The following is a 26,000-nucleotide window of genomic DNA, read 5'->3' as shown; positions in this document are numbered from 1 at the left end:
TAAATTTTCACTGGGATTAAATTGTCTAGAGGATCTTTCCGTGGGGTGGGGGGAATTTTTTCGTGGAAGTGGAGTCGGATTTTTTGGCATTATCTTAAAAAAACATCAGAAATTAAATATAAATAAAAGTTCAAATAGGGATAAAATCCTTTTAATAGACAGTGATGATGATAACAGTGATAGAAATTCACAAAAATACCAGATATTTCGGTCACTGTATATGTGACCGAAATATCTGGTATTTTTGTGAATTTCTATCACTGTTATCATCATCACTGTCTATTAAAAGGATTTTATCCCTATTTGAACTTTTATTTATCGTCATGGAAAGGCAGTGTGGTCTCCGAAATTATCTAAGAAATTAAATAAGAAAACAAGTTTTTCAACTGAAAGTAACGAACAATGTTAAGACTTAAAACGAACAAAAATTGTTACATATATGAAGGAGGTTGCCCTCTCCTCTACACCCCACTCTTTATCAATGCTCCCCATGCAAAATAGTGATTTTCCTTGTTGTTCAAGGGAATAACTTTCCTTTACAGGGTTTGTGATAATGGCGATTCCAATGGTGCTGTTTTCATTTCGATTCGACATCAATTTTGGGGGTTTCAGGCTATCTTTTGAAGTTTCATACATTTTTTTTCAAATTTTGCCATTAAGAATAATGGAAATCCTAGTTACTATTTTTGAATCAGATCCAAATGGCATTTTTCCCCTCACTTGACAGTTTTTTTTTGTTGCTATGGGCTGATCTTCGTTCTTTTCTAGATTGCTGTGATCTCTGGTTCGCTGCAACCATGATAGTATAACCTTCACATGAAGAATCTTGGTGCACAATTAGCACAAAAAAAAAATCTTCAATACAGACCTCAAAGGTGAAAATACTGATCAGATACTGATTGGAAGTACATACTGATCAGACATTGATAGTATATACTCATCAGAAAGTACATACTGATCAGATACTGATTGTAGGCAATAATCAGAAGTTTATACTGACCAGATACTGGCAGTAGATAATGATCAAAAGTACATACTGATCAGATACTGACATTAGATTATGATCAGAAATACATACTGATCAGATCCTGGTGTTAGATAACAATCAGAAGTACCTGCTGATCAGGCACTGATAGTAGATAATGATCAGAAGTACATACTCATCTGAAGTGCAGGCAAGGCCATACCCAGAAGGGGGGCGGGGGTTCGACCCCCCGCCCCCCCCCAGAAATGTTTGTTTGACTCGTAAAAACGTAACAAAAATGGATATAAACAAATTTTGTATGCGTTTTTTGAGTTTTTTTTGTGTACCCCCCTGAAAAAATCTTTTAGTAAAACCCCCTCCGAAAAAAATCCTGGGTACTGCCTGGAGTGCAGGTAACGTTTTGACCCACCAAATGTGCTATCGTAACCGTAATCTTACTCGTAACCTTAGTTAAGATCCAGGCCATAGTCTCGATAACAAGGCCGTACCCAGAGGGGGGGGGGTGTGAAACCCTCCCGGAAATTTTTTTTTGACTCGTAAAAACATAACAAAAATGGATATAAACAAATTTTGTATATGTTTTTTGAGTTTTTTCGTGTACCCCCCCCCCCCGAAAATTTTTTTTGAGTAAAACCCCATCCGAAAAAAAATCCTCGATACGTCCTTGCCGATTAAGCATCAGGTTACTTGGTTTTTGTTTTCTGATCGCAAATAATAGTTTAAAAAATCAGCCAACTGTAAATATTCTTTAATTTTGGGCAGGTAGATTGAATTGCACAGTTCGTGTTGTAACAACTAGCTTCAAGGTATTTCGGGTAATGACCTAAAGATCGGTAGTTTTATTTTGGCTGAGGTTTGCGTAAGGTCGCTTGTCTCAGTTTTTTTTTTGCTTTTTGGATATTTATTATAAGCATTTTTCCTCCGAAAACCAGTCCTATTGATTTTAAGGTATGTGGTACAGAATGTAGAGCAAATTTGTCGGAGGAGGGGGTGCCCGCAGTGAGGAGGGGGTGAGGCAGTGCTTTCCGGGTTCCTGGTCAACATCCGAGAGCGCCACTTGTGCCTCAACAATGAGGGAAAAGTTAAGGAAAAAAGTCAAACAATAAAAAAAAACGTGACCAACCACAATTATGGCTTATTTGTTTATGATAATGATTATTCTTTTAATCAAAGGGCTAAAAATCAATCTTTCGTCTGTTATTTATAATCATATTATACATAAAAATTAGGAATTATTGGTAATTATTATCTTCGGGATTGAACCCTTAAAGCTCTGAACTCTGAACCCTAGAACTACGGTGTAAATTGGAATATAATTTGCTATCTTTAATCCCTTCACGCTCTCCTGCTGGTAAAAAGCATATTTCTTTTTTTTAAACCCCGGAACAAGAACAACGGTATTTAAAAAAAAGCTGGCTGTATAGATTCAGAAAGACATTGTATTTTGATTCTTGTAACCTATTTGAGACGAAATAGCAAATTTTGTATTTTATTTCTAAAAATTTTAACCTGATCGATATAAATCGTTTAATCTACTCCATTTTCGACAACTTATTTCTCAAGATGTGTTGTACTTTCTTTTTAGTCCCGTAAAAATAAGGTTTTAACCCGGCATTTGAGCAATAGAAATGTTTTTGGCACCAAAATGTTCAGAAAATTTCATATACATTTCATATAAAATTTCATAGAAAATAACATTCAAAATTGGCACTACAGAAATACCCATTTTTCCGGGAAAAGGGAAAAAAAGGGGGGGGGGGTATCTCGAATTTGAATATCTGCGATTTTTTGGATTGAAAGGTCGTTTCCTATTAATTCGAGTCCGGGGAAACCAGAATTGGAAAATTCTATAGCTATGTACCCCATTTCCACCCAAGCAAGGTCAAGAGCGGGTGAAAAATCAGAATATTTATTTTTGCAGTATTTAGTGGATCGAAAGGTCATTTCCTGTTAATTCAAGTCTGGGGAGACGGTGATTTCAGAACGTGGGCACCCTCTCAGAGCAACCGAATTCTTACCTTAAATTATCAACCAAACTCTATTTAACTTTGTTGTGAAAGCGCTTTGAAATTTGACTTTGGTAAAATTGGAGTTGAGCAGCTCTTCTGAAAGAAGCGCGTTAATAAAACAGAAATAGTGCCATTAGACTCCTTATTTTGTGCTCCTTTTCAAAATAAGTATCAGGGGACCGAGCAGTATCAGGGTCCCCTGATAAGTATCAGGGGACTCGGTGAATATAAAGACAGCTTTTCTAATCCTATTCACAAAATAACTTCAATTTAATTTCATTTTATTCGGCAAACCTTTTTGCATATTTATATCGACAAATTATTCTGTATCATCGACAACCAAAATCAGTTTTTATTTGCTTTTTAAAATATTTTGTAGCGCAGACACTCATATTCAGCACAATTTATTGTAACTATTACAAGTATATGTGATGTCGTTCTTATGAAAAATAGGTACAATCCTTTTATGCGGGTCTCTCGGGTTAGTCACTATAGATTAGGCAATGATAAAACCCGTTTTTCACGTCTTAACTGTTATAGAACAGGCAATGATAACAAGGTTTTCATTGCGTATACGATATTAAACTGTGTTTTTTTGGGGGTTTAGGAGGGGAAAAGGTACCTAGGTTAGGTTACGTATTTAATATATGCAATGCTTTACCCCCCCATCCCCCTAATGTGCAAATATATAGCTCAAATTTGTTTATAAACTATTATATATTCATCCTATTTTATTTCATTAGTATTAACCAAACTTGACTTTTTAGAGGCCCGCATAAAAGGATAGTACCGAAAAATATTTTTTCAAAATTAAGGCCCTAAACGGATTTTCCCTAAGTCAGGACTTATCTATATTATTTTTTCACGCCAAAAAAGTGGTAGTATGCCAATTCTCAGAAAAAAACTTAGTGCCTTTTTCGAGACAAATTACAAATAAATAAATGCATATAAATATGTACAATAGTTTTTCTTTTATTAAGATAAGATAGTCGTTTTCCAGGCAATGGACCCCAACCTCCCTGAAGGTCCCATATATAGTCCTAAATAATGTTTTTCTTCGTTGCTTATCATTTAGTGATGCTCTATATATTCTTCGATTAAAACGGGTTTGCTGAAATCTTGACCTTTAAAAACCACTCGAAAGTGATTTCGTGGAATTATTCGATAAATTATTATTTTGAAATTCGGATAACATTGGAAGAAAACATGATTTTGTGAGAAATATAGTGCATATAATAAAATAAGAATTTCATTGATTTCTTAGTTTTGTATATATCCTAGAAGCATATCTGGAACCACCAAGACGGGGGGGGGGTAACATTTGTTGCCCCCTGGACTCACCCAAGGTCCATTCATTACTCAAAACCTCGATTTTATAAGATTTTTCTTCAGGTTGTTTCCAAATTATGAAGTTTCTGTGCAGAGGCCGATTTAGGGGAAAGACTGAAGGGGTGCTTGCCCCGGGTGCAGAAATTTTAGCGGTGCAAAGATTTCAAATAAATAATCTGACGGTTATGATCATTTTATAATTTTTGTATTATTATTTATATTAAGATAAAGCAGAGGGCGCAGCTAATAAACTAAACCAATTAATAAGATAAAAATTAATACATAACAATAATCAAAATAACGTAATTAAAATAATTTAAACAATAAATCAAAAAATAATTAAAAATAAATTATTTATTTATTAATAAATTGAAAATAATTTTGTCAATACATAAAAAATTTGTTAAAATTTGGCCTAAAAATTTTTTAGGAAACCGAGGGGTCATGACGCTTACGGTATCAAGGTTTTGCCCCGAGCGCAAGAGAAACCAGAACCACCACTGTTTCTGGGGGAGTTACACATTTCCGTCAGTGTTGCCACGTTCAGCTGTTAAGATAAAGAAGCAAAACTAGTTAAATTCGATAACATTTTTCGTACGTAAAGATTCAACACTGACGATCTTTTGATTTCCAAAACAGACCTGCAAAGGAAAGGTAAACATCTTAAGCTGCTGGCTGCCATATATTTTTGGTTGTACCTTACCTTAGAACTTAGATCCCCCTGCGCCACCAGGAGCGTCTAGGGCATCAGTGAATGTTCGCCAATCGGGTTTGAGATGAGCGGCTGCGTAGACATCTTCCCCATCTGGTTTGGAGAGAGGCATTCAGGCGGCATAGGTCACTGGTGTAGGTTCACCTCAATGTATTTCGAGGTCTTTCTCGCTTCCGGCTTCCAACTGGCTACTACTCAAGTGTAGACTTTGGGATTCGATGGTTTTTCATTGTTAAAACATGATTGAGATACCTCCATCTACGGGATCTGATGGTGTCGGTTATTAGTGGTTGATTGGTGATTCTCCAAATGATTTATATTTTTAGTTTTTTTTTAGCTTATTTTTCAACCTTGTTTTTTTTTTTTTTAAATTTGAAGTCCACTATTATCTGCTACTGCATAATTGAATATGAAGGTATTTTCGATGAAAAATTGTATTCCTGATTTCCAAGATATGTATGGCTATGCGTGTTTCCACTTGACCAATTTGAATTATCATTTTCACTCTCCTTGGTAATTAACAAAGACATTTGTTGCTATAGTTACTAGTTTAGATGAGGAATTCTCCTTCAAGAATACCCAGTTTATTCATGGCACTTACTTCAAGGGTGGTGTAATAATAATTTTTTGAGGAGAGGGAGGATGCTGATTCAGGAGCAATAGATGTTATCTAAAATTATGAAACATACTCAAACTTTGACTCAAGCCGGTGGCGGTGGCAGTCTACTTGTAATGGTCATTGACAACTGTCAATATGCTCAACACTGACAATATGCTACCTCAGTCTAAACCATTAGTTCTTATTCCTGATTGAAGTGCAAAGTCGGTCCACAATATGCCCGACTTACTATTTTCTATGAAACCATATTTTTTAATGTCAATTTGACATGATACAAAGACGCTGAACTAGTAACTAACGAAGAACACTACAGTAGAAAAATTATCGGTACTTGTATGATAAACCCCCTACCGCTCAAGTTGTTCATTCATTGACGCATTATAGAAGTGTTTTTTTTTCTTTAGTTTCTTTCAGCTTAGCTTGAGACAAGACAAAAAGAAGTGACAGAATAGATGGAAAATATATAATTTGAGCTATATTTTTACGCATTAGGGGGGGGGGGGTAAAGTATTTGGACGGTGTGAAATTAGAAAACAATTCTTACCACATAATATGCAGAATAATTGTACAAAATACATTAGGCATGCAGACCCGCTATACTTAAACCCCCCCCCCTTCTAATATGCAAATATATAGCCCAAATTTATTTCTAAAGTATTATATATTTTTTCTTACTTTAGTATATTTCATTTGTATTGAGCCTCAGAGAAACATATTAGAAGAATACTAGGTAGGGGGTATATCATACAAGTACCAAATTATTATCTAATTAAGAATAATTAATCTATTCGTTTATTAAAATTAATTAACTTTAATTAATTAATTAATCATTACAAATAATTAATCAAATATTTTTTCTGGACTAGCTTCAATTACAACAAAATTTGGCTCTCCATGTAACATTTTCCCGAGTGCAATCTTCACTACCATAGCAATTATTTCCCACCTTTATACGCGGATATAGCCCTAGGCCAGACCCAGCCGATACCCCACCTGGTCATTTCTAAATTCCTGATGCTCCCCTTGATTTTTAGTTTTATTATTCAAAATTTTACGTGTTTTCACCTGAAGGAAGCTTAACAGGCCATTAACTTGGTATTCTTTCTTGGGTCTGCTGAAGCTATCCCGGAATCTTGGAATAATAAAAAACTGAAGGTCACCTTGCCGCAAAAAACACTCGTCTCTCGGTAAAACGCCCTCATAAAGCACCATTTACAGTACTATGCAATGATCTGGCAGTCAACTTTCGAGTCTCATCTGCAAAACCCGAATTGTATTCATCGACAATGCCTTATATTCATTGGAAAAAATGAAGAGTACTTGTCCTTAGAGTCGCTGCATTAACTGTCATGCTTGACCTTTATGTTTAAATTTCTAGCTAGTGAGCTACCATTTTCTTTTAAAACATTATTCCGCCGTATCTCGGACCATCATAATTTGTCTACTCGATCGTCATCAAAACCGCACATACCCTTCACCCCGACTCTACGATCAGATTTTGCTCCAAATATGACAATTGTAAAGATATGGAATGCGATCCCAGAAAAGCTAAGAGGCAGGAGCTCCCTAGAGTCATTTAAAAAAAGAGCAAAAAAACATTGAATACAAAAGAAAAGTTAAAGTAGAGTGTGATAAATAATGCAAAGTATGATAAATAAAAAGTTAAGGTTAACATATAAATAACTAAAGTATGATTTTTTTTTATCTATGATGGGGTGGCTTCCCCTGGGGAAAGGAAGCTGGAAGGGTTATTTTTTTTTATTAATGAGAGGTAATGTTGTGTCTGGGAGTAAGAGCGGTGACCACTCTGCGTATTATGTTGAAATGATATTGATTGTGGTTCTCGGCATCCAGAAATGGACTAAGTATTTTGTATTATGTGTGATTTACATTTTTGTCTTTGTAAATAAACCCATTGAATTGAATTGGTCGTCCTCCATATTTTATGCTAGTGAAAAGCATTGTCTGTATAAAACACTTTTTTTTTTACAATGCATGACGTAGTTACAGTATTATTCAAAAATCTGTTTAAATTCATTTTTGTTACGTTTTTACGATTCGGATATACATTTCGGGGGGGGGGGGGGTTTGCCAAATTGGCTTATACCCCCATTTCCAATGTTACAGGAAGCATGAAAATTAAACAAATGTTGCCTGAAAATCTGTGTTTTAAAGTAATACTAATTTAAAGCGTATTTTGATCTTTAATTTAATGCAAATTTATTTTGTGATCTTGAATTTGTACAATAGAGCTGTTAATTTGTTTAGCCTCTATTGTAAAATCTTAGAAAATGAATTTAGGGTATTTAGCATGATATCAGAGTGTCCTTCCATTTGTTGTCGCTCATTGCACCAACTGAATTGGATTTTATTGGGGAAAAGTGCCTCAGTACGGCCCTAATTGTCCAAAGTCCGTAGTTGCAGTATTATAATTGCAATATTATTACTTATCTTTTTCGCTCTTTTAATACACATGAATGTGGCGTCATTCACGTGGAACGTGTTTTTTCCAAGATTAATTAAAAAAAACTTTTTCCACAAAATGAGTTTTTCAAAGAAAAGTAAAGAACTCCATTAAACAAAAAATTAACAAAAATAAAATCAAATAATCTACCAAGCGTGAAACTACCACAAATCAGCATCGATAAATAAATGAAACCCAAAACGAACAGAAATTACAACAATTAACCAAGTCAAACTCAATACGAACAAAAATTAACATCAGTTGGGCCCAAAACCCCTATGCCTTCCCAAGGCCAGAACATAATTTGCACTTTACTGAAAAAATATAAAGTTTTTTACTTTTATAACTTTTATAAATCAAATAATATTAACATTTTGATTAACAAATATCAGTATATGTATATTAAATTGAAAATGCACATTCATTTGTATTTTTTTTTTCTGCCCTGGTCTAAATGAAAAAAATAATAAATAATGCATTGTGCCAACATCGTTCTTATGCCCCCAGAGCGTAACTTAAAACCCTTGCCCTTAGGGTTGTGGGGGAGTGTCCTCCTCAAAACATATTTTCTGTCTGGAAATCAACTACGCTGAACAAAATGGCTATCTCAAAATTTTGATTGGATGTGTTTTGGGAAATAGTGGGCGTGGAAGGGGTGTTAGTTGTCTTCCAATCACTTTCGACTGTTAAAAAGGGCACTAGCCACTTCAATTTCCAATCGAATGAGCTCTTTTGAAGTTTCTACGACAACTCCTTTGATACGAAGTGCCCTGGCATGAAACAAAGTACATTGTGCCAACATCGTTCTTTACTGAGGCAGCGCGATTGCGCTGCCTATGATTAAGGCTCTAAACTATAGTCAGCCAAAGGATGTACTTTCTGCCCATGGCCAATCAAAATTTTGCTTTCTCCCACCGGTGGAGCCTGCAGACCATGTTGGGAATCACGGCCCTATGCTATGTACAAAAACGTGGTCATTTATTGGTATTATTTGTTTTTTTGTGCTTATTTCTCTCCAGTAGTTAGTTCATAATACCAATTAAACAAAAAACAACATCATTTCTTCCTATTCTCCGAAAACTCTCCCCTGTCGAAACTATCAAAATTTTATCCATTTATGAACTTTGTTATAAAAACTAAATTGTTGTCTATGTCGTTTAAAGAGCAATGCAAATTGACGATTTAAGATAGGATTTAAGCCTGTTCCTTATTTGAAAGTGCTAGATTTTTCGATAATTGAACGCTTAGTGTCGTACTTTTGGCAAGTAAAATATATGAACTACTAGCGAAAGTAGAATAATACTTGACGTCGAAGTTAAATTTTATAGAAAAATCTATATAGGCTAACACCAGACGCGTAAAAATATTGCCTTGGAAATAAAGATTTTGCCTTATCTTGTCACTGTGTATTCTACCAGGGATGCCAATTCACGAAAAGATGTAGACAGAAGGATTTTTTTTTTTTCATTTTTAATGAAAAAAATATTTTTCATAATCTAGGCTGAGGCAATTTTTTTTTATTTTTCAATGAAAAAATATAAAAAAAAAGTATTTATCCCTCCCAATGGGCGCCCCTGCGTTCTGTCTCTGGGAATTTCGGTACAATAGAAAAAAGAACAGACACTAGACTCGACAAAAATTTGGTCAGATTTTTGCGTTGACCCGGGGTCAGGGTATATTTTAGAGTTAGTTTTTTAGAATTAAATAAATAGTGAGAACTAACGAGGATCTGGTCTGTATTTCATTACTTTTCTCTTTGGAGATTCTGCCAAGATCAATGATAATCTAAATTATTCTTCGGATGTTTTTCATCAAGTCTTTTAAGCCTTTCTTCCCTAATGTTGGTACCGTATCGTCGTCTGGTTGCTATCAATTGTTCAGTTTGCATTTTATCTGTTTCTCAATCTCCTCAGTAATTTCTATCCCCTCTCCCAATTCTCTATCCGTTTATTTTTGTTAAATTTCATCGGCTGGATGTATTCGGTATTTAGCCTCCCAATTGCTTCCAAAGAAGATATACAGTGTTTCAAAGTGTTGGTTTTCCTTCCATTTTATTTTTCTCTTCGGCTAATTCCGTTGAAGGAGGTTTTCAGGCGTGGAATCAAAATATCCTGACTGTATATGCATTTCAAAGATGATAGTTCTATATACTGAAAACTTTACTGTATAGAGCTTTACTGAAAACACAAGAGCCAAGAGCCTGAAAAATATCCTGACTGTATATGCATTTCAAAGATGATAGTTCTATATACTGAAAACTTTACTGTATAGAGCTTTACTGAAAACACAAGAGCCACACACAAGGAACTGGAGTGCTGTATTTTTTATACTTAAACAGATAAACTTGGGTATCGGAAACCCCACAAAAATGATAGTTTTAGTTTGGTTCTAATATTTTATATAATATTTTAATGTATACGGACTCTTTGTGAGTAATAGAGCTGCGCAGCAGTGTTGTCAGTTCACGAAAATTGTTCAGGGCGGGAAATGTTTTTTTTTTTAAATTTTATAGGCGCCAACTTTTTTAATTAATACAAAAAATACCAAAAAGAAAAACTTTAAAAATCTACGGGAGACAATACCCCTCCCGCAACATGGTTCTTCAACATGTCTCTATGGATTGGTCAGCAAGAAATCTGCACTACAGGGAAAGGGGGGGGGATTCCTCCAGAGAAATTAGAACATTTTGACACTGAAGGTGAATTCTTTCAAATTCTTTCTTACTGTTATACCGTTGTTCTGGAACAGAAAATTGTGTTGTTGAATCTCTGGTGAGGTCCTAGGTACAAGATATACTGCATATAGCTTAAATATGCAGAAATCATCAGACAATTTTGTTGGATTTACGATGCCTAAAAAGTCTAACTTGGCTTAAAGAATTCACAAATTGCCCCCTTACAGACTCAATTGTCCAAGGTCCCCTGAAAGATGTACGCCCCATGCTGGGAACCATGGATTTACACTGCCTTTCATCATATTGCAACATCAAGAAAATCTTTTTGTGCGTGGATATATCCAGAGCCTTCTAAAATTCCCCTCTATTTTTCTAGCCAGCATCCAAGCTAGTAGGAAAAAAAGAAGGTCCATGAGTTAAGAAGCAATTAGCTTTAAAAAGGGAACAAAGATGAGCACTTGTTAAGTCGTTCAGTGGTAATAACAAATTAGAGAGAAAGAGAAAGAAAGAGAGAAAGAAAGGATGAATGAATGTAAGAATGAAAGAGCGAGAGTGAGAGAAAGAAAGAAAAAGAGACGGAAAAAGAATGAATGAATGGAAGGGAGATGAATAACGAATGAATGAATGTAAGAAAGAGAGGCAGAGAAAGAAAGAAATAAAGGAATCAAGAGAGGGAATAAAAAATATGAACGTTATTTAAAAATACCTATAGTATATTAAGCCTGAAAGGCGTTCTACATTACCTGTACCAATTGTCTTTGACCTATGGCTATTTGTGGTCTATGAAGGGGGGGGGGTGGGGAATGCTTACAAGCCAGCAAGTTTAAACCAACAAAAAATTAACTTGTTTGTGCATTTTTCAAACAGCCCTCCGAGTGGGCTCATTCTTCAGCTGTTTTCTTGTTTTATTGACGACTTTGTGTCAAAAATGCTTCTAGAGTTCGATTAAAAATGTATATTATTAGAAAAATAAAAGGTAAAGGTAAAGAATACGGCATTGGACTTTACATTAAATCTTTCCGGCGGTGCTGATCTCTGTTTCTTGGCCAACCATCCTGTGCTTTCGCACACCCTTCCTGTTTAGCTTCCCCAGATTTCTCCAGGTACCCATTTAGAGCTGGGTCGACTCTGGCTGAGCTTATTGAGTCACGTCACTGACCCCCGTGCCGAACCAAATAATTGGGTACACTAGGATTAGCAAAATAAAGCTTTCAATATTAGTTTAACCAATATTAGTTTAACCAATATTAGTTTAATCAATATTAGTTTAATCATTAGTTTAACCAATGTTAGTTTAATCATTAGTTTAACCAATATTAGTTTAACCAATATTAGTTTAATCAATATTAGTTTAATCAATAGTTTAATCAATATTAGTTTAATCAATATTAGTTTAATCATTAGTTTAACCAATATTAGTTTAATCAATATTAGTTTAATCATTAGTTTAATCAATATTAGTTTAATCATTAGTTTAACCAATATTAGTTTAATCAATATTAGTTTAATCAATAGTTTAACCAATATTAGTTTAATCAATATTAGTTTAATCATTAGTTTAATCAATATTAGTTTAATCAATATTAGTTTAATCATTAGTTTAACCAATATTAGTTTAACCAATATTAGTTTAATCAATATTAGTTTAATCAATAGTTTAATCAATATTAGTTTAATCAATATTAGTTTAATCATTAGTTTAACCAATATTAGTTTAATCAATATTAGTTTAATCATTAGTTTAACCAATATTAGTTTAACCAATATTAGTTTAATCAATATTAGTTTAATCAATAGTTTAACCAATATTAGTTTAATCAATATTAGTTTAATCATTAGTTTAACCAATATTAGTTTAATCAATATTAGTTTAATCAATAGTTTAACCAATATTAGTTTAATCAATATTAGTTTAATCATTAGTTTAACCAATATTAGTTTAATCAATATTAGTTTAATCATTAGTTTAATCAATATTAGTTTAATCATTAGTTTAACCAATATTAGTTTAATCAATATTAGTTTAATCATTAGTTTAACCAATATTAGTTTAATCAATATTAGTTTAATCATTAGTTTAACCAATATTAGTTTAATCAATATTAGTTTAATCTAGACAATATAGTTTAATCAATATTAGTTTAATCATTAGTTTAACCAATATTAGTTTAATCAATATTAGTTTAATCATTAGTTTAACCAATATTAGTTTAATCAATATTAGTTTAATCATTAGTTTAACCAATATTAGTTTAATCAATATTAGTTTAATCATTAGTTTAACCAATATTAGTTTAATCAATATTAGTTTAATCATTAGTTTAACCAATATTAGTTTAATCAATATTAGTTTAATCATTAGTTTAATCAATATTAGTTTAATCATTAGTTTAACCAATATTAGTTTAATCAATATTAGTTTAATCATTAGTTTAACCAATATTAGTTTAATCAATATTAGTTTAATCATTAGTTTAACCAATATTAGTTTAATCAATATTAGTTTAATCATTAGTTTAACCAATATTAGTTTAATCAATATTAGTTTAATCATTAGTTTAACTCAATATTAGTTTAATCATTAGTTTAACCAATATTAGTTTAATCAATATTAGTTTAATCATTAGTTTAACCAATATTAGTTTAATCAATATTAGTTTAATCATTAGTTTAACCAATATTAGTTTAATCAATATTAGTTTAATCATTAGTTTAACCAATATTAGTTTAATCAATATTAGTTTAATCATTAGTTTAACCAATATTAGTTTAATCAATATTAGTTTAATCATTAGTTTAACCAATATTAGTTTAATCAATATTAGTTTAATCATTAGTTTAACCAATATTAGTTTAATCAATATTAGTTTAATCATTAGTTTAACCAATATTAGTTTAATCATTAGTTTAACCAATATTAGTTTAATCAATATTAGTTTAATCATTAGTTTAACCAATATTAGTTTAATCAATATTAGTTTAATCATTAGTTTAACCAATATTAGTTTAATCAATATTAGTTTAATCATTAGTTTAACCAATATTAGTTTAATCAATATTAGTTTAATCATTAGTTTAACCAATATTAGTTTAATCAATATTAGTTTAATCATTAGTTTAACCAATATTAGTTTAATCAATATTAGTTTAATCATTAGTTTAACCAATATTAGTTTAATCAATATTAGTTTAATCATTAGTTTAACCAATATTAGTTTAATCAATATTAGTTTAATCATTAGTTTAACCAATATTAGTTTAATCAATATTAGTTTAATCATTAGTTTAACCAATATTAGTTTAATCAATATTAGTTTAATCATTAGTTTAACCAATATTAGTTTAATCAATATTAGTTTAATCATTAGTTTAACCAATATTAGTTTAATCAATATTAGTTTAATCATTAGTTTAACCAATATTAGTTTAATCAATATTAGTTTAATCATTAGTTTAACCAATATTAGTTTAATCAATATTAGTTTAATCAATATTAGTTTAATCAATATTAGTTTAATCATTAGTTTAACCAATATTAGTTTAATCAATATTAGTTTAACCAATATTAGTTTAATCAATATTAGTTTAATCATTAGTTTAACCAATATTAGTTTAATCAATATTAGTTTAATCATTAGTTTAACCAATATTAGTTTAATCAATATTAGTTTAATCATTAGTTTAACCAATATTAGTTTAATCAATATTAGTTTAATCATTAGTTTAACCAATATTAGTTTAATCTAATATTAGTTTAATCATTAGTTTAACCAATATTAGTTTAATCAATATTAGTTTAATCATTAGTTTAACCAATATTAGTTTAATCAATATTAGTTTAATCATTAGTTTAACCAATATTAGTTTAATCAATATTAGTTTAATCCAATATTAGTTTAATCAATATTAGTTTAATCATTAGTTTAACCAATATTAGTTTAATCAATATTAGTTTAATCATTAGTTTAACCAATATTAGTTTAATCAATATTAGTTTAATCATTAGTTTAACCAATATTAGTTTAATCAATATTAGTTTAATCATTAGTTTAACCAATATTAGTTTAATCAATATTAGTTTAATCATTAGTTTAACCAATATTAGTTTAATCAATATTAGTTTAATCATTAGTTTAACCAATATTAGTTTAATCAATATTAGTTTAATCATTAGTTTAACCAATATTAGTTTAATCAATATTAGTTTAATCATTAGTTTAACCAATATTAGTTTAATCAATATTAGTTTAATCATTAGTTTAACCAATATTAGTTTAATCAATATTAGTTTAATCATTAGTTTAACCAATATTAGTTTAATCAATAGTAGTTTAATCATTAGTTTAACCAATATTAGTTTAATCAATATTAGTTTAATCATTAGTTTAACCAATATTAGTTTAATCATTAGTTTAACCAATATTAGTTTAATCAATATTAGTTTAATCATTAGTTTAACCAATATTAGTTTAATCAATATTAGTTTAATCATTAGTTTAACCAATATTAGTTTAATCAATATTAGTTTAATCATTAGTTTAACCAATATTAGTTTAATCAATATTAGTTTAATCATTAGTTTAACCAATATTAGTTTAATCAATATTAGTTTAATCATTAGTTTAACCAATATTAGTTTAATCAATATTAGTTTAATCATTAGTTTAACCAATATTAGTTTAATCAATATTAGTTTAATCATTAGTTTAACCAATATTAGTTTAATCAATATTAGTTTAATCATTAGTTTAACCAATATTAGTTTAATCAATATTAGTTTAATCATTAGTTTAACCAATATTAGTTTAATCAATATTAGTTTAATCATTAGTTTAACCAATATTAGTTTAATCAATATTAGTTTAATCATTAGTTTAACCAATATTAGTTTAATCAATATTAGTTTAATCATTAGTTTAACCAATATTAGTTTAATCAATATTAGTTTAATCATTAGTTTAACCAATATTAGTTTAATCAATATTAGTTTAATCATTAGTTTAACCAATATTAGTTTAATCAATATTAGTTTAATCATTAGTTTAACCAATATTAGTTTAATCAATATTAGTTTAATCATTAGTTTAACCAATATTAGTTTAATCAATATTAGTTTAATCATTAGTTTAACCAATATTAGTTTAATCAATATTAGTTTAATCATCAATATTAGTTTAATCATTAGTTTAATCATTAGTTTAACCAATATTAGTTTAATCAATATTAGTTTAATCATTAGTTTAACCAATATTAGTTTAATCAATATTAGTTTAATCATTAGTTTAACCAATATTAGTTTAATCAATATTAGTTTAATCATTAGTTTAACCAATATTAGTTTAATCAATATTAGTTTAATCATTAGTTTAACCAATATTAGTTTAATCAATATTAGTTTAACCAATATTAGTTTAATCAATATTAGTTTAATCATTAGTTTAACCAATATTAGTTTAATCATTAGTTTAACCAATATTAGTTTAATCAATATTAGTTTAATCATTAGTTTAACCAATATTAGTTTAATCAATATTAGTTTAACCAATATTAGTTTAATCAATATTAGTTTAATCATTAGTTTAACCAATATTAGTTTAATCAATATTAGTTTAATCATTAGTTTAACCAATATTAGTTTAATCATATAGTTTAACCAATATTAGTTTAATCAATATTAGTTTAATCATTAGTTTAACCAATATTAGTTTAATCAATATTAGTTTAATCAATATTAGTTTAATCAATATTAGTTTAATCATTAGTTTAACCAATATTAGTTTAATCATTAGTTTAACCAATATTAGTTTAATCAATATTAGTTTAATCATTAGTTTAACCAATATTAGTTTAATCAATATTAGTTTAATCATTAGTTTAACCAATATTAGTTTAATCAATATTAGTTTAATCATTAGTTTAACCAATATTAGTTTAATCAATATTAGTTTAATCATTAGTTTAACCAATATTAGTTTAATCAATATTAGTTTAATCATTAGTTTAACCAATATTAGTTTAATCAATATTAGTTTAATCATTAGTTTAACCAATATTAGTTTAATCAATATTAGTTTAATCATTAGTTTAACCAATATTAGTTTAATCAATATTAGTTTAATCATTAGTTTAACCAATATTAGTTTAATCTAATCATTAGTTTAACCAATATTAGTTTAATCAATATTAGTTTAATCATTAGTTTAACCAATATTAGTTTAATCAATATTAGTTTAATCAATATAGTTTAATCAATATTAGTTTAATCAATATTAGTTTAACTCAATATTAGTTTAATCAATATTAGTTTAATCATTAGTTTAACCAATATTAGTTTAATCAATATTAGTTTAATCATTAGTTTAACCAATATTAGTTTAATCAATATTAGTTTAATCATTAGTTTAACCAATATTAGTTTAATCAATATTAGTTTAATCAATAGTTTAACCAATATTAGTTTAATCAATATTAGTTTAATCATTAGTTTAACCAATATTAGTTTAATCAATAGTAGTTTAATCATTAGTTTAACCAATATTAGTTTAATCAATATTAGTTTAATCATTAGTTTAACAAATATTAGCTTAATCAATATTAGTTTAATCATTAGTTTAACCAATATTAGTTTAATCAATATTAGTTTAATCATTAGTTTAACCAATATTAGTTTAATCAATATTAGTTTAATCATTAGTTTAACCAATATTAGTTTAATCAATATTAGTTTAATCATTAGTTTAACCAATATTAGTTTAATCAATATTAGTTTAATCATTAGTTTAACCAATATTAGTTTAATCAATATTAGTTTAATCATTAGTTTAACCAATATTAGTTTAATCAATATTAGTTTAATCATTAGTTTAACCAATATTAGTTTAATCAATATTAGTTTAATCAATATTAGTTTAATCAATATTAGTTTAATCATTAGTTTAACCAATATTAGTTTAATCAATATTAGTTTAATCAATATTAGTTTAATCATTAGTTTAACCAATATTAGTTTAATCAATATTAGTTTAATCATTAGTTTAACCAATATTAGTTTAATCAATATTAGTTTAATCATTAGTTTAACCAATATTAGTTTAATCAATATTAGTTTAATCATTAGTTTAACCAATATTAGTTTAATCAATATTAGTTTAATCCAATATTAGTTTAATCAATATTAGTTTAATCATTAGTTTAACCAATATTAGTTTAATCAATATTAGTTTAATCATTAGTTTAACCAATATTAGTTTAATCAATATTAGTTTAATCATTAGTTTAACCAATATTAGTTTAATCAATATTAGTTTAATCATTAGTTTAACCAATATTAGTTTAATCATTAGTTTAACCAATATTAGTTTAATCAATATTAGTTTAATCAATATTAGTTTAATCAATATTAGTTTAATCATTAGTTTAACCAATATTAGTTTAATCAATATTAGTTTAATCATTAGTTTAACCAATATTAGTTTAATCAATATTAGTTTAATCATTAGTTTAACCAATATTAGTTTAATCAATAGTTTAATCAATATTAGTTTAATCATTAGTTTAACCAATATTAGTTTAATCAATATTAGTTTAACTCAATATTAGTTTAATCAATATTAGTTTAATCATTAGTTTAACCAATATTAGTTTAATCAATATTAGTTTAATCATTAGTTTAACCAATATTAGTTTAATCAATATTAGTTTAATCATTAGTTTAACCAATATTAGTTTAATCAATATTAGTTTAATCATTAGTTTAACCAATATTAGTTTAATCAATATTAGTTTAATCATTAGTTTAACCAATATTAGTTTAATCAATATTAGTTTAATCATTAGTTTAACCAATATTAGTTTAATCAATATTAGTTTAATCATTAGTTTAACCAATATTAGTTTAATCAATATTAGTTTAATCATTAGTTTAACCAATATTAGTTTAATCAATATTAGTTTAATCATTAGTTTAACCAATATTAGTTTAATCAATATTAGTTTAATCATTAGTTTAACCAATATTAGTTTAATCAATATTAGTTTAATCATTAGTTTAACCAATATTAGTTTAATCAATATTAGTTTAATCCAATATTAGTTTAATCAATATTAGTTTAATCATTAGTTTAACCAATATTAGTTTAATCAATATTAGTTTAATCATTAGTTTAACCAATATTAGTTTAATCAATATTAGTTTAATCATTAGTTTAACCAATATTAGTTTAATCAATATTAGTTTAATCATTAGTTTAACCAATATTAGTTTAATCAATATTAGTTTAATCAATTAGTTTAATCAATATTAGTTTAATCAATATTAGTTTAATCATTAGTTTAACCAATATTAGTTTAATCATTAGTTTAATCATTAGTTTAATCAATATTAGTTTAATCATTAGTTTAACCAATATTAGTTTAATCAATATTAGTTTAATCATTAGTTTAACCAATATTAGTTTAATCAATATTAGTTTAATCATTAGTTTAACCAATATTAGTTTAATCAATATTAGTTTAATCATTAGTTTAACCAATATTAGTTTAATCAATATTAGTTTAATCATTAGTTTAACCAATATTAGTTTAATCAATATTAGTTTAATCATTAGTTTAACCAATATTAGTTTAATCAATATTAGTTTAATCATTAGTTTAACCAATATTAGTTTAATCAATATTAGTTTAATCATTAGTTTAACCAATATTAGTTTAATCAATATTAGTTTAATCATTAGTTTAATCAATATTAGTTTAATCAATATTAGTTTAATCATTAGTTTAACCAATATTAGTTTAATCAATATTAGTTTAATCATTAGTTTAACCAATATTAGTTTAATCAATATTAGTTTAATCATTAGTTTAACCAATATTAGTTTAATCAATATTAGTTTAATCATTAGTTTAATCAATATTAGTTTAATCAATATTAGTTTAATCAATATTAGTTTAATCAATATTAGTTTAACCAATATTAGTTTAATCAATATTAGTTTAATCATTAGTTTAACCAATATTAGTTTAATCAATATTAGTTTAATCATTAGTTTAACCAATATTAGTTTAATCAATATTAGTTTAATCATTAGTTTAACCAATATTAGTTTAATCAATATTAGTTTAATCAATAGTTTAATCAATATTAGTTTAATCATTAGTTTAACCAATATTAGTTTAATCATTAGTTTAACCAATATTAGTTTAATCAATATTAGTTTAATCATTAGTTTAACCAATATTAGTTTAATCATTAGTTTAACCAATATTAGTTTAATCAATATTAGTTTAATCAATAGTTTAACCAATAGTAGTTTAATCAATAGTAGTTTAATCATTAGTTTAACCAATATTAGTTTAATCAATAGTAGTTTAATCATTAGTTTAACCAATATTAGTTTAATCAATATTAGTTTAATCATTAGTTTAACCAATATTAGTTTAATCAATATTAGTTTAATCATTAGTTTAACCAATATTAGTTTAATCAATATTAGTTTAATCATTAGTTTAACCAATATTAGTTTAATCAATATTAGTTTAATCAATAGTTTAATCAATATTAGTTTAATCAATATTAGTTTAATCATTAGTTTAACCAATATTAGTTTAATCAATATTAGTTTAATCATTAGTTTAACCAATATTAGTTTAATCAATATTAGTTTAATCAATAGTTTAATCAATATTAGTTTAATCATTAGTTTAACCAATATTAGTTTAATCAATATTAGTTTAATCAATTAGTTTAACCAATATTAGTTTAATCATTAGTTTAACCAATATTAGTTTAATCAATATTAGTTTAATCATTAGTTTAACCAATATTAGTTTAATCATTAGTTTAACCAATATTAGTTTAATCAATATTAGTTTAATCATTAGTTTAACCAATATTAGTTTAATCAATATTAGTTTAATCAATAGTTTAATCAATATTAGTTTAATCATTAGTTTAACCAATATTAGTTTAATCATTAGTTTAACCAATATTAGTTTAATCAATATTAGTTTAATCATTAGTTTAACCAATATTAGTTTAATCATTAGTTTAACCAATATTAGTTTAATCAATATTAGTTTAATCAATAGTTTAACCAATATTAGTTTAATCAATAGTAGTTTAATCATTAGTTTAACCAATATTAGTTTAATCAATATTAGTTTAATCAATAGTTTAATCAATATTAGTTTAATCATTAGTTTAACCAATATTAGTTTAATCAATATTAGTTTAATCATTAGTTTAACCAATATTAGTTTAATCAATATTAGTTTAATCATTAGTTTAATCAATATTAGTTTAATCAATATTAGTTTAATCAATATTAGTTTAATCATTAGTTTAACCAATATTAGTTTAATCAATATTAGTTTAATCTTTAGTTTAACCAATATTAGTTTAATCAATAGTTTAATCAATATTAGTTTAATCAATAGTTTAATCAATATTAGTTTAATCATTAGTTTAACCAATATTAGTTTAATCAATATTAGTTTAATCATTAGTTTAACCAATATTAGTTTAATCAATATTAGTTTAATCATTAGTTTAACCAATATTAGTTTAATCAATAGTTTAATCAATATTAGTTTAATCAATAGTTTAATCAATATTAGTTTAATCAATAGTTTAATCAATATTAGTTTAATCAATAGTTTAACCAATATTAGTTTAATCAATATTAGTTTAATCATTAGTTTAACCAATATTAGTTTAATCAATATTAGTTTAATCATTAGTTTAACCAATATTAGTTTAATCAATATTAGTTTAATCATTAGTTTAACCAATATTAGTTTAACCAATATTAGTTTAATCAATATTAGTTTAATCATTAGTTTAACCAATATTAGTTTAATCAATATTAGTTTAATCATTAGTTTAACCAATATTAGTTTAATCAATATTAGTTTAATCAATAGTTTAATCAATATTAGTTTAATCATTAGTTTAACCAATATTAGTTTAATCATTAGTTTAACCAATATTAGTTTAATCAATATTAGTTTAATCATTAGTTTAACCAATATTAGTTTAATCAATATTAGTTTAATCATTAGTTTAACCAATATTAGTTTAATCAATATTAGTTTAATCATTAGTTTAACCAATATTAGTTTAATCAATATTAGTTTAATCATTAGTTTAACCAATATTAGTTTAATCAATATTAGTTTAATCAATAGTTTAATCAATATTAGTTTAATCATTAGTTTAACCAATATTAGTTTAATCAATATTAGTTTAATCATTAGTTTAACCAATATTAGTTTAATCAATATTAGTTTAATCAATAGTTTAATCAATATTAGTTTAATCAATATTAGTTTAATCAATATTAGTTTAATCATTAGTTTAACCAATATTAGTTTAATCAATATTAGTTTAATCTTTAGTTTAACCAATATTAGTTTAATCAATAGTTTAATCAATATTAGTTTAATCAATAGTTTAATCAATATTAGTTTAATCATTAGTTTAACCAATATTAGTTTAATCAATATTAGTTTAATCATTAGTTTAACCAATATTAGTTTAATCAATATTAGTTTAATCAATAGTTTAATCAATATTAGTTTAATCAATAGTTTAATCAATATTAGTTTAATCAATAGTTTAATCAATATTAGTTTAATCATTAGTTTAACCAATATTAGTTTAATCAATATTAGTTTAATCATTAGTTTAACCAATATTAGTTTAATCAATATTAGTTTAATCATTAGTTTAACCAATATTAGTTTAATCAATATTAGTTTAATCATTAGTTTAACCAATATTAGTTTAATCAATATTAGTTTAATCATTAGTTTAACCAATATTAGTTTAATCAATATTAGTTTAATCCTTAGTTTAACCAATATTAGTTTAATCAATATTAGTTTAATCATTAGTTTAATCAATATTAGTTTAATCAATATTAGTTTAATCATTAGTTTAACCAATATTAGTTTAATCAATATTAGTTTAATCATTAGTTTAACCAATATTAGTTTAATCATTAGTTTAACCAATATTAGTTTAATCAATATTAGTTTAATCATTAGTTTAACCAATATTAGTTTAATCAATATTAGTTTAATCAATAGTTTAATCAATATTAGTTTAATCAATATTAGTTTAATCATTAGTTTAACCAATATTAGTTTAATCAATATTAGTTTAATCATTAGTTTAACCAATATTAGTTTAACCAATATTAGTTTAATCATTAGTTTAACCAATATTAGTTTAATCAATATTATTTTAATCATTAGTTTAACCAATATTTGTTTAATCAATATTAGTTTAATCAATAGTTTAATCAATATTAGTTTAATCAATATTAGTTTAATCATTAGTTTAACCAATATTAGTTTAATCAATATTAGTTTAATCATTAGTTTAACCAATATTAGTTTAATCAATATTAGTTTAATCATTAGTTTAACCAATATTAGTTTAATCAATATTAGTTTAATCATTAGTTTAACCAATATTAGTTTAATCAATATTAGTTTAATCATTAGTTTAACCAATATTAGTTTAATCAATATTAGTTTAATCATTAGTTTAACCAATATTAGTTTAATCAATATTAGTTTAATCAATAGTTTAATCAATATTAGTTTAATCAATATTAGTTTAATCATTAGTTTAACCAATATTAGTTTAATCAATATTAGTTTAATCATTAGTTTAACCAATATTAGTTTAATCAATATTAGTTTAATCATTAGTTTAACCAATATTAGTTTAATCAATATTAGTTTAATCATTAGTTTAACCAATATTAGTTTAATCAATATTAGTTTAACCATTAGTTTAACCAATATTAGTTTAATCAATATTAGTTTAATCAATAGTTTAATCAATATTAGTTTAATCAATATTAGTTTAATCATTAGTTTAACCAATATTAGTTTAATCAATATTAGTTTAATCATTAGTTTAACCAATATTAGTTTAATCAATATTAGTTTAATCATTAGTTTAACCAATATTAGTTTAATCAATATTAGTTTAATCATTAGTTTAACCAATATTAGTTTAATCAATATTAGTTTAATCATTAGTTTAACCAATATTAGTTTAATCAATATTAGTTTAATCATTAGTTTAACCAATATTAGTTTAACCAATATTAGTGTAATCAATAGTTTAATCAATATTAGTTTCAAAAAATATAGATCCTTGAACTTGACATTTTAATACTACAAATGTCGGGCTGTTAATATGCCAATCAGGTTTAATTTGTTATTAGATGTTGAATAAAGGAGAAATCAATAAGGAGGTTTGCCTCCAATGATATCCACCAGTAAGTAGCTAAAATGATGGAATGAAGCATGGTCCTTTTGTTTTCTAGGAACGACAACGAAGTGTCATGGCGAATAATCCAAGTCCATTAGATTCTATGAGAAATTTAGAACTTTATCTTAACGATTACATAAGACCTGACCAGATTGACTCGCAAAGTAAGTTTTTTCTCTGTATACATTTACTTCATCATCAAGATCAATCCTCTGATCCACTGTCGGACTTAAATCTAGTTCTTCTTCTTCTTCGATAACTGTTGCCAGTCCAAATTTCGTTATTCCCTTTGTTTACATTAGAAGATCCTATTTTTAAGTTTCCCATCCAATTAACACGTTCCTGTAATGCTTATTGATTAGTGACTCACAAAGTAAATTTTCGCTTTCATTTTCTCTCTGTAAACACATATCAATAATGCCCGCGTATAGAAAGGGACAGGGGGTTCCCTCTCATCCCCGAGCATCGATTGAAGATCCCTTTTCCAAAGTGTTTTCTTAGAAATGCCATTTTTTATGTTCTACACCCCACCCCATCCTTCCCCTGAACAATCCTTGGTAAATTTTTAGTTACTTTCATTACTTAGCTCGGTAGAAGCTGAGCACACCACTGGATGTGTCTGGCTATGCTCTTTCCAAATATTAATTATAAAAAAATTGTTCCGCAAAACAAATTTTTCAAAGAAAAGTAAAGATCTCCGTTAAACCAAAAATGTTAAACCAAAAATGAGCAGAAATAAAGTCAAACAATCTTCCAAGCATAAAACTACTACAAATCATCATGAATAAACAAATGGAACCCAAAACGAACAAAAATTACAATAGATAACCGAGTCAAACTCAAAACGAGCAAGAATTAGCATGAGTAGGGCTGACAACCCCCATGCCTTGTCAAGACCAGAACATAATTTGCGCTTTACTATAAAATAAAAAAAATATGACCGTGTATTGTCAGTTTAATATTCACATACTGTTATTTATTCCTTAAAGTTTTAATAATTTTTATTTATTAAAGTAAATAAAGTGAAAACAGTTATGATGTATTTTGTAATTGTAATTTTACATTTATAACTTTCAGCCGTGTTCAAGAACTAACAAAAATTTAAAAAGAAATCAAACCCTTCAAAAGTATAATTTACTCCATGTATCTGAATACTTCAAGGTCGTATCCTGGATTTTTATTCGCGAGAGGGTACTCGGGGTACCTAAAACTATTCTTAGACAGTTACTCAAGCAAACAGGTTCTGAAAAAAAAAAAAAAAAATTAGACTTTACATTTTCAAAATGCCTTCAGTTGTTTGTCTGGAGTTTGATGCGTATCCAAAGAATAACATAATTTTCGGGGTGGGGTATAAAATAAAACTTCCCGTGGAACGTATCACTTGTATTTTACATGTATTTTGCTGCTTTTGTACGAGTCAGACAAAAATTACAGGGTGATTCAAACCAGGTACCCAGGGGCGAATCTACAGCATTTTTATTGGGGGGGGGCAAGAGGGATTCATATCCGGATATTCAAGGAGCATGGCCTATATAATAATTGTTTCTCCACATTATTGGAGGGGCAACGGCCCCCCCCCTTGCCCTTCCCAAACGACTCCCCTGCAGGTGCCCTCCCCCCACATCCTGGATACGACCATGCTCTGCTTCTACATTCATTTCCAAATGGGATGAGGAATTTCTCTAGTTGCATAGGTGCTTAAAAGAAATTTAGGAGAAGGAACTTATTTGCGCCAAGTATACGTTGGGTCAAATGTCACACCCCATTGAAGGTAGGGCCGAAAGACCCTATGGAAAATCAGTAAAGGAAACATGAAAAATGCTTGGTACTTATCGGTTCTATAAAAACACTCGAAAAGTGAAGTTTGGTTAATGGTAATGAAATAAAACAAAATTATGATGACCGCCTAGATTAGGCTAG

At 26.7% G+C, this 26,000-nt stretch overlaps 1 protein-coding gene across 1 annotated transcript in view; it reads left to right on the top strand.

Annotated features, from left to right (window-relative positions):
• Positions 1-26,000, top strand: part of orb2 (cytoplasmic polyadenylation element-binding protein orb2) — a 156,409-nt gene that overhangs the window by 45,289 nt on the left and 85,120 nt on the right. Inside the window, exon 2 of the mRNA XM_089088097.1 lies at positions 24,136-24,244. Coding sequence (XP_088944223.1) covers positions 24,136-24,244 — 109 coding nt within the window. The remainder of the gene's footprint in view (positions 1-24,135; positions 24,245-26,000) is intronic.

The sequence above is a fragment of the Artemia sp. Qi Xiang Cuo genome, chromosome 4 (genome assembly GCF_049724085.1).
Source record: "Artemia sp. Qi Xiang Cuo chromosome 4, ASM4972408v1, whole genome shotgun sequence".
Taxonomy (NCBI): Eukaryota; Metazoa; Arthropoda; class Branchiopoda; order Anostraca; family Artemiidae; genus Artemia; species Artemia sp. Qi Xiang Cuo.
Note: the sequence above shows the minus strand (reverse complement) of the source record. Positions and strands in the feature narration are given on the sequence as shown.